Consider the following 10741-nt stretch of genomic DNA (forward strand, 5'->3'; position numbering starts at 1 on the left):
ATCCAAAGATATCACAAACTAAGGTCACTGCCAAGATTAAGATGCTCTTAGATTGTTTTTGTTCCTAGTCTTATAATGTATTTTATCTGGCTTATTCAATCATAATAAAATGTTGTTACAGATTTTCATTGACAAAAGACTAACATAGAGATTAGAGGGGCGTTCACTAACCTTTTTTTGGAAAGAATTGATCTCGATTACAAACTGAAAATAGAAAAATATCATCCAAGATTGGGTATAAAATCTGTGGTGGAAATAATTATGAGGTAGGATACTGAATCAAATATAGTCTAGCTTATTTTGGTAGTTGAAATAATGGAGAGACCTGTGAACTTATTCTCAAACCATGAATGTAAAAGAAGATCATGGCTGTCACCTTATTCATATTAACTTGTTTCCATATATACCATTGAATATGTCTTAACCTACCTTGCTTATTTGGATTAGTGTATATCTATTTTCCTTCAATGGACGTACAAGATCCATTCTCTAGTTATGGTAGATAGAGAAGACAAACGTAATGTGTCCAGTGCCAGATTTTTAGTTTGGTCCTCATTACACTCCCGGATTTCTAAAATAGATACAAGAAAATAGTAATATGTAATTGTGACAAAATAGGTAAATAATCACCCCTCTTCATGGTTGGTCGGTATCTTTTAATTGCCATTTGTTCTTTCCTTAATTGTCTGCACTATCTCTTTTATTGATGTGATGGGGCAAAATAGTGTTAATTATACATGTAATCTTCTTCTGCAGAATACTTTTTTTGACAGAAGGGAAATATGGATTTTGGTTATGGAGGAAACCTCAATGATTTTGGTGACGAACAAGAGCATTTCGTTGATGGAAGAGGGAAGAAACAATATCATCGTCATACTTCTCATCAGATACAGCGGCTTGAAGCGTAAGAATTCAGTTCTTATTGTAATTTATTTTCTTTAATACAGTTCTTAGCCCACTGGCTTTAGTTAACCATTTCTCTATGAAATATGGAATGGTCTTCTTGACCATTACAGCTCTTATTTCTGCAATGCTATTTTATAGATAAGCTTATCAGTTCAGAAAATTTCTCATTTCATTATGTCAGCATTTCACTATCACAGATTTAGAGATACCTATTCCCTTTTGTGCTTTCTTGCCAATATTTTGCTGCCAGCTTGCTTTTGATTGTCAAAGTTTTCTTTAATACAGTTCTTAGCCCACTGGCTTTAGTTAACCATTTCTCTATGAAATATGGAATGGTCTTCATGACCATTACAGCTCTCATTTATTTTAGAGATAAGCTTATCACTTCAGAAAATTTCTCATTTCATAATGTCAGCATTTCACTATCACAGATTTAGAGGTATCTATTCCCTTTTGTGCTTTCTTGCCAATATTTTGCTGTCATCTTGCTTTTGATTGTCAAAGTTGCTTCATGTTTGTGGATTTCTAATGAAGATATTCATGGTATGTGTTTTTATGTTTTGAAAAAAAAATAAAAAATACGTGGTCGGCAGGATTCGAACCTGCGCGGGCAAAGCCCACATGATTTCTAGTCATGCCCGATAACCACTCCGGCACGACCACTTTGATGTGATACTATTTTTATAGTAACTACAACTCTTAAACATTTCTGGTTGTTGCTGGTAATAAGTTTCACTTATGAAAGAAAAAAATATTGAAGGTTTTTCAAGGAATGCCCCCACCCAGATGAAAACCAAAGACGCCATCTAAGCAGGGAACTAGGACTTGAGTCTAAGCAGATTAAGTTTTGGTTTCAGAACAAGAGGACTCAAACAAAGGTATTATATGTCTATGTTCTTCTCTTAGTGTACCTTTATGTTGAGAATTACTATCTCATAAATATGAATTGGGAGTTTCAGGCTCACAATGAGAGGGCTGATAATAGTTCCCTGCGGGCAGAGAATGAAAAGATGCAATGCGAGAACCTTGCCATTAGGGAAGCACTGAAGAATGTAATATGCCCGGCTTGTGGTGGACCCCCTTTTGGGGAAGAAGAGAGGCAAATTAATCTTCAGAAATTAAAGAATGAAAATTTACAGTTAAGACAACAGGTCAGTCACATGTCTTCAAAACGTTTTAAGCTTAATCTTAATGAGTAAGTGCTGATTGAATTAAGTTTGTTTGAAAACTATTATTTAAATTCAACTTAAGCTAAAAAAATATGGCACCCTTAGTTTTGTGCATTTCCATGCAATGTAATTGATATGTTTGAATCCTTTATAGTTATTATTGCTTATCATATGTTTGCACTCTTTGGCAGTACGAAAAAATGATATATTTTGTCTCCAACTTTCTGGGAAAGCCAGTGGGACAAGTCCAGACACTGTCTCGTCTTGTTGACTCACAGTCACAGGTAGATAGTCCGCTTGGTCAAGGAATAATGAGAGGACCTTCACCTGGTCTTGCTATTGGAAATTCTAGCAATGCCACTACGCCTTGCCAATTAAATGGTACAGGAGAGGTTGAAAGATCTGAAATGATAGAAACTGCTCTTAATGCCATGAGTGAATTAATCAGGCTTTTAAGGGTGAATGAGCCAGTCTGGATCAAGTCCAACATTGATGGAAGATATGTTCTTCATCAAGAAAGCTATGACAAGATTTTCCCTAGATCTAACCATTTCCGAACCTCCACCACCAGAACGGAGTCATCAAAAGATTCGTCTGTGGTTGCAATGAATGCAAAATATTTGGTTGAAATCTTTCTGGACATGGTTTGTCCTGATAAATTCTCTTGTATTTAATCTTTAACTGGATGTCCAATGATCAATCTACTTTGATTTTGCAGAATAAGTGGGAAAATATCTTTGCAACTATAGTCACAAAAGCGAATATCATTGAGGTTCTTGATTCCTTGGTGTCAGGGGATAAAAATTGCTCATTGCAGTTGGTAGGTATCATCTGTCCAATATAGAGAAACTTAGAAACTGTATATTTTGGTATATTAAGCTAAATAAAATGAATGGCATGATGCAGATGTATGAGCAGATTCATATTCTATCTCCACTTATAGCAGCCAGGGAATTCTACTTGCTCAGATATTGCAAGGAAATTGAACAAGGTCTATGGGTAATAACAGATGTTTCATATGATTGCGTTAAAGACAATAACCAATTATCTTCTCTAAAATGTTGGAAACTCCCTTCTGGTTGCATGATTCGCGATATGTGTGACGGAAATTCAGAGGTGAGTTGCATATCTTAATAAACTTTTCGATAAATCATTATTCTATTGTCTTGCATGTCCCAATAATATCACTGATGATAGCTCAATGACATCTTCTACCTCAAACATTCATCATGCTTTGATATTTATTTTGTGATGATAATTGGTTCCTCCTTCAAGTTTTGATTCTGGCTAAAGCTAATAGGTAATTGTTTTTGTTTGTGAAAAGGTTACATGGGTAGAACATGTGGAAGTAGACGATAGGTCATTAACTCACAGTTTGTACAAAGATTTATTCTGTGGTGGTGGTGCTGCATATGGAGCTCCAAGATGGGTTAATACCCTAGAGAGGGTCTGTGAGAGATTGGGATGTGCATCTTCAACAAACTCACTCGGTCTTGATCATGAAGGAGGGGGTAATCAATTAATTAATTAGTTAATCACTATATAATATATATATATTATGTTCTGATGGTGTTTAATTTTCGTAAGCATTTATTTAATTTGCAAGTGATGAATGTTCCTGAAGGGAGAAGAAGCCTTATGAATCTTTCTCATAGAATGGTGAAAAGTTTTTGGGCAATATTGAGCATGACAGGTAAAATGGACATTCCACAGTTAACCGAACTCAACAATAATAATAGTGGGGTTGTTCGAGTTTCTGTTCGTCATAGTGAGGGACCTGGCCAACCTGGTGGTATGATTGTTAGTGCTGCCACATCTCTCTGGCTCCCTATACCATGCGAGACGCTCTTTAATTATCTCAGGGATGAGAACAAGCGTACCGAGGTGTGTGTATGTGTAATGTGTATGTGTAATGTGTATGTGTAGGAAATATACATTAATTAAATACACCTAATTATGTGTTCTTGTTCTTGTGTTGTGTTTTAACAGTGGGATCTGTTGTCTGATGGTAACCCTGTGAATGAGATAGCACGCATTTCATGCGGGAGTAGTCATCCAGGGAATCGCATCTCTGTTCTGCAGGTGATTAAATCTTTCTCCATTTTGTATGTCATAGACTCATAGTTGATATAACTCATCAATCTAAGTACAATGCAGGCTTTGAACCCGAAGGAGAGCCAGATGATGATGCTTCAAGAGAGTTGCATAGACTCATCAGGAGCAGTGATAGTGTATGGACCCATAGACTTGCCAGCCATAAAGTCTGTCATAAATGGGGATGATTCAAGTCACATACCCATACTACCTTCGGGATTCACAATATGCGGAGATAACCGGCCTGACAAGACAAGTAATGGAGCTTCAACCAGCAGCAGCAGCAGTAGCAGTAGCAATAGCAGGTCAGCAACAGGTGGTTCATTTCTGACAGTGGCTTTTCAAATACTGGTATGCAACAACCTTCCTAATAATACTAAGCAGCTTAATATGGAATCTGTGGCTACTGCCAACACTCTTGTCACATCTACTGTTCAGAAAATCAAATTTGCTTTCAATTGCCCCGACCACCACGATGACTGATCTTAGGGGTCTTTCATTTATATACATCTTTTTTATTATGATTATTTTGACATGGTTAGATGACATGCAACACATCAAATTTCTTTGTTTGATGTTCTTCATGTCTTCTGAGAACATGTCGTTTTTTGTTAAAAGTCTCAAGCCTAGTTCTTGAAGCCTTGCAGACGAGAACAATCAAGTAGAATTTTTTCAAGTTGTGAGACTTTTTTATTATTGAAATAAAAATAAATTGTCTGAGATGATGATTATTACTAAAAAAAATAGAGATAATATAATATATGAATCGAAATTAAGAAGATAGATAGGCTTGTTGGATTGTTTTGCTCAATTTGGATGAGGCTAATGCAGTAGTCATCACCTGTCTATAGCTGTCTCCCACATTGCTTTTTTATGGATTGTTCTGTTTTATTTGGTTGTCACTTTTTATAAGACTTTCAATTAATAAAAAAACTTATCCCTTCCATAAAATTGGTTTCCAAGACTGACAAAAAAGTTAAGCAAGAAAAAGGCTACAAATTGAAGAAATAAAATAACTGAACATAATAATAATAATATACAGTATGAAGAGTCTTGAGTCTTAACTCAATTTATAACTAATAAGCTCCAATTACAGATAAAACAATTTTATTAATCACATCATCGAGTGCAGATTAATCCTTGCTCGATCGTCACGCTCTTTGCTTTTGTCCAAATCATCCGGGAGTTAGACACCTGTGAAAAAATACTTGTTCCGCTTTGTCCAAATTGCCCAGAAGATGAATGCAGTAACTGTCGTACACAATTTCCTTTCCTTCGCCACCCATTCCATAAAGAATGTAAGTAGACAATTCGGAAGAATCAGATACCCTTAGTGTGTCGTGCTACCAAAGGCCATAAGGCTTTACCCCCCTTCACATATTAACATATATTCAGCATTTCAGGCATTGTAAAGCTTGAAACAGTAATGGACTTGCTATCCCGCCAACTTAGGGGCTCTTAGTCCATTGTGGCTATAAACAAAGACGGATGCTCCTATCTTCATTTCCATCTTCTCTCATTTTCGAGAGTGACTGCATTTCCCTTTGTTCAACACATCTCTTATACGGAACAAAACCTTTCAAACGCTTCTCCGGCCTCTGTTGGTGGCTGTGTGCCTCTGTTTCCCAGTTCGAGTTCAATGGACCGGTGTTTGAACCAGTCCAAGAACCTTCTTTCTGAATTTCTTTATCTTGTGTCTGTCCACTCATGGAAGATCCAGCTGTCTTAGTGGAAAATGGGACATGTATGGGAAAGATCAGAGGAAAGTTCATCATGCCTCCTCCAGAAGAACCAACATCAGCTAAATCCATGTAATTTACCGTGGTAATTATGTTTCCAGGCGATGAATCTGGTGTAATTCCTTTCTCCTCTGTAGGAGTATGGAAATCAGTAACTAAAACAGTCTTACCAAATAGCTTAAGACTCTGAATTGGTTTTTCCTTAATCGAAATATCTTTGTCCTCATCACTTCCTTGTACAGAACAATCCAGTTTCTGATAAAAAAAAGTGACAGTCAAGAAACAAGAAAAATCAATAAATCATAAGGGATGAGAATTGTTTAGAGGTTTACCATGGGAGATTGAGTAAAGGATGAAACTGGTGACAGTTTACTACTAGGTGTTGTGGTTGAATCTATCACAGAAGACAATACAGAAGTAGGAGATTGCTGTTCTTCTTCTTCTTCTTCAGCATTGAAATTTGGAGATGGGGATCTCCCAAGAACTTCTTGAACACCTGAAATCCCTGCTTTGAGTGAAGGCGTAATGATTTTTCGTGGATATGGATGGACAGGTTTTCTCTTCGGCCGAGGAGGTGGGATTTCAATTGCCTTCACTGAGCCTGCTTCACTGCTACATGATTCACGCACAACCTAACCAAACCAAACCACAAAATTTAGACATGTCTCAAGAGACAGAAACCCACATATATTAGACACTGAAAATAGCAGTAAACCTTAGAAATGAACTTCTGAGCATGACTCCGGATTTGAACTGCAGTTTTTGTGCCTACATAACCTTCAATTCGACGCCAAGCCCGTCCATATAACTTGAGAGCCTCAATGAACTTCTTATGCTCATCCTCAGTCCATTTTTCACGCTGTTTAGTTATTGTATACGGTTTTCTAACCTGTTTATGAAACAAATTGTGCAAATTGAATACACTAAAACATTAATGATGACATATAAGACTCTTCCATTAAACAAGGAACACAAACCTTTTGCGAAAATGGTTCCTTTGTGTTTACATCCAAAAACATTTGATCATCTAAATCTGTATTAACATGAGTTTCTTCAGTTCGATCCTGCATTTCCATGAATACTACAGATTAATGGGGAAATCTCACATCTAATCTAAAACCCAGTTCTCATCTAATTCTAATTATAATTATAATTATCCAGATTCATTCACATATATATATATACAGCACACAATTAAAAACATTTATAAAAGTAATCACGACATATGGAATCAAGATTACCTGTATTATATCCATGTCTATAAGGTAGTTTATCGAGAATCCAATCAGCCAAACAAAATGATATTTTTTGAGAATTTCAGAAGAACAGGACAGAGAATGAAAGAGGAAGAGAGATATATAACGATGGCTTCACTGAAGAAGAAGAAAATGAAGGGATGACACGTCAGAATCTAATTTATTTTTCTTTTAATTATTTATTTATAATTATTACAATAATATTAGTTCTTGTGGCTGAGGTTGAAAAAGAGGCCATAGTCTTTTGTCACCACTTATGCTTTAATTTTAATACATAATTTAATGAATTCAGATTAAATTTAGGACTTTTTAAGAAAATTAACTTTATTTTTGTCACTAATTAAGTCTGAAGCTGCATTTTTTAAGTAGCAATTGACTATATTGTGAATAATTTCTATATGGTAATTAAAAAATAATATAGTTACTCAAAATTAAATAATTGTGAGTGGGACAACAACTATATATAAAAAAAAACATTGAATGCTAACAGGGGAGTGTTCCCTTTATTTTTAATAATTGAACTTGTTGAGCAAAAATAAATAGTATAATAAAATGTATAACCCTACTAAAATAGTAAAACAATAAATAAATTGTCAATCATAGTTTTTTTTTTTTTTTTTCTTCCGACTTCTCATCTCACCTGTTAAATAGATTTATGAAAATATAATTTTATAAGAATTATAATTTGATTTTTATATTTGAAAATCTATAAAGATTGAACAATAAGAATAAAATAAAAAAAAGTTAGATATATTTTAATAGTTTAAATTATAACTTTAACTGCAATTGATTTTAATAAACAAATATAATAATATATATGATGTTTATTGAATAAATAAATATCTAAAAAATGGAAAAGGGAAAAGGGTAGGGCAAGAAGGGGATAAGGTTCATGCGGATGAGATGGATATATAAAAGTGTTTAGTGGATGATGATTTATGGATGTGGGACCCACTCTTGCGCTTTTTCGCCACGTCATTCGCCACTTGCGCCCCCAGTTAATTAATGATGCCACGTGTTCTTATCCCCACAACAATGTTTCATGTTTATCATTTATTAAATTATAATTATAATTATCAAAATTTAAATTTAAATTGAATAGACCCATCGTTTACTTTGCTTTCCATTATTATTGGGTGGTTTTGATTTTATTTGATTCTTTTATCTAAATTTTGTCCAATTAAGACTCCACTTATAATCTAATTTATGATTAGTAGAAAAGGGCATACATTTTATTATAATTTATTTGTTAGTGATGCAATCACAAAAATAGGAACCGGATTGGACATCTAATTAATTAGTCTTGTGCTTACTTAACCACATTATTTGTTAATTGAAATAATAATTATTAATTTGTAACATATTTAAAAATAAAAATATTTCAAATATCTTGAAATGGGTTTTAAAATTTCATTAATCAAATTTCAACAATTCCCATCAAATTAGTTTTCTTATAAAAACAAAAATATATTACTAATAATCTACTTTTCCTTGAAAATTATATTAGTTATTAAAACAATCAAATAAATACAAATTAATAATCATCAGTTAATCACATACATACATCATTAAAATCAATACAACATTTGTAACATAAAAATATATATATATATATATATATATATATATATATATATATATATATATATATATATATATTAAGAGAACTCTAAATTATCAAAATATAATATAAGCATATACATTTGTAGGTTAGGTTCTCCAACAACAATGTCAACTATAAAGACTGAAATTTAGAGTAGATATTGTTATTATTTTTTATTTCACTTGTGTATGTTTTTGGATATATTAAATAAATATAATAGTTTTGTATTAATTAATAAAAAGAATTTAATTTAGTTGATTAAATATCATATTAATATATATTATGATATATGATTTAAAAAAATAAATTAAAACTTGTTAGAGCTCTAATGCCATTAATCCAGCTACATCAATTTCTGAGTCAAATGTCAATTTAAAAATTCTCCTTATAACTCCACTGGTACGAGAATTTACCTTTGACATCAAACTAAGTCCCAACACATACAACACATATTTTAGAGAAATGTGATTATTATTAAATTATAGTATAAAAATCGTCTTAATATCCAATAAATATAACTAAACTTGACCATAAACCTGAGGTATTCATGACAAGAAATTTAGTATTGATATGCATTTAAGCTAATCTTAACATGCCTGCTTAGCGCGATAATAAGTTAATTATTACTCTTACTTTTTAATATAATTTGATTAACTTGTATAAATTCGATTATGATTTATATGAAAGTTTTTTTTATATAATAGGTAACACAATTTCGTGTCGACTGTAAAATAATTTATACTTTTATAAAATACTTAAAAGTCGTGATAAAAACAACAAATTTAAGAACGAAAGTAAGATCACAAATTTAATGTTGTGAGTCTATCACTTTTGTAGGAAGAAGATAATAAATAAATAAATGATCATGCAGGAAAAAATAACCATGTTCGGGAAATTGTAATGTTTAAGAACGAAAGCAATGTCATACAAATATTGAAAACAGGGTCATATTTAGGACAATTTTTTCAAAAACAAAAATTTCTCAAACATTATTATTTTTTAAATTTTATTATTATATTATTTAGATATAATTTTTTATTTTTGTTTCTCTCTCATTTACCTGTGACAGATAATGTCGGAATAATGGCTTTTATTTTCGTTAACTAAATTATTTATCACGAAAGAAATCTCATAAGATCTGATGATATAGAGACTGAGCTGTACAAGGATGGTAATGGACCACTTAGAAGCTAGTGAGAGAGAATATAACAAATTGAATAACACCGCCAAAGATTTATTGACCACAAATACAATTACTTATTTATATAACTAAATCTATTTCTTTTATCTCCTTTATTTAATAATTTCTTTTTCAGAGGGTCATATTTATGATTTATGGGGTTATGCTCTCTTTTTTTTTTTTAATTAAAAAGTAATAATTTTTCGATTTCTGATGCCGACTAGACATTTAAGTTTTCTGTTGCTTGACAAATGCTTCAAAGTTATCTTATTATTTTTTTTTTTAAAAGTTACCAGCTTGAGATAGTTTGAGTTTTCGTGTTTTTTTTTTTATAAATAAATTATATTACCTCATTATTATTATATTTATCAATTAAAATATTATTATTATTTTTTTATTAAATTAAATTTTTAAATGTAAAAAAGCATTTTAATAATGAGTGTTACAAAAATTCCAAATAACTTTTTTTAGAACGTTAGTTCCACTTCTGTTATGAAGTGCGACTAATCGCCGCGAGTTAAGCATTTAGCCCGCAAATACATTTAATCATTTAATTAGGCGTAGAACTTGTTGTTTGACGAGCTCGAACCCAAGATCTTAGGAAGATAGGAATATCTACATTTTGTTACTGCTATGCCAGAAAAAAGGAAAGAAATGTGACCACAAATAGATTAAAAACATAACCCACAAACAATAACTTATTTTTTGTGGTATTATTAAAAATGGACATTTTAGATATAAATAGACTTCATGAAATTAGGATATAATAAAAAAATATTATTTAAAAAATAAAA

General features: G+C 32.2%; 2 protein-coding genes and 1 non-coding gene across 3 annotated transcripts; 1 reads left to right on the plus strand and 2 right to left on the minus strand.

Annotated features, from left to right (window-relative positions):
- Nucleotides 1-782: 782 nt before the first annotated feature.
- LOC124916115 (homeobox-leucine zipper protein ROC8-like) lies at nt 783-4821 on the plus strand. Its single transcript, XM_047456850.1, has 10 exons — nt 783-904; nt 1667-1784; nt 1866-2057; nt 2267-2719; nt 2794-2895; nt 2982-3191; nt 3400-3586; nt 3682-3959; nt 4065-4157; nt 4233-4821. The coding sequence occupies exons 1-10, from the start codon at nt 783-785 to the stop codon at nt 4650-4652; spliced, it is 2175 nt and encodes a 724-aa protein (XP_047312806.1). The 3' UTR covers nt 4653-4821.
- Nucleotides 1488-1569, minus strand: TRNAS-AGA. Its single transcript has one exon. It is a non-coding gene; the product is annotated as a tRNA-Ser (tRNA).
- Nucleotides 4822-5162: 341 nt separating the features above from the next.
- Nucleotides 5163-7256, minus strand: LOC124915386 (protein REVEILLE 2-like). The gene is made up of 5 exons (XM_047456093.1): nt 7150-7256; nt 6886-6972; nt 6624-6797; nt 6241-6540; nt 5163-6163 (listed from the first exon to the last, which is right to left on the minus strand). The coding sequence occupies exons 1-5, from the start codon at nt 7162-7164 to the stop codon at nt 5642-5644; spliced, it is 1098 nt and encodes a 365-aa protein (XP_047312049.1). The 5' UTR covers nt 7165-7256; the 3' UTR covers nt 5163-5641.
- Between the last annotated feature and the right edge of the window lie 3485 nt (nt 7257-10741).

This window comes from Impatiens glandulifera, chromosome 9 (genome assembly GCF_907164915.1).
Source record: "Impatiens glandulifera chromosome 9, dImpGla2.1, whole genome shotgun sequence".
NCBI classification, from domain to species: domain Eukaryota; kingdom Viridiplantae; phylum Streptophyta; class Magnoliopsida; order Ericales; family Balsaminaceae; genus Impatiens; species Impatiens glandulifera.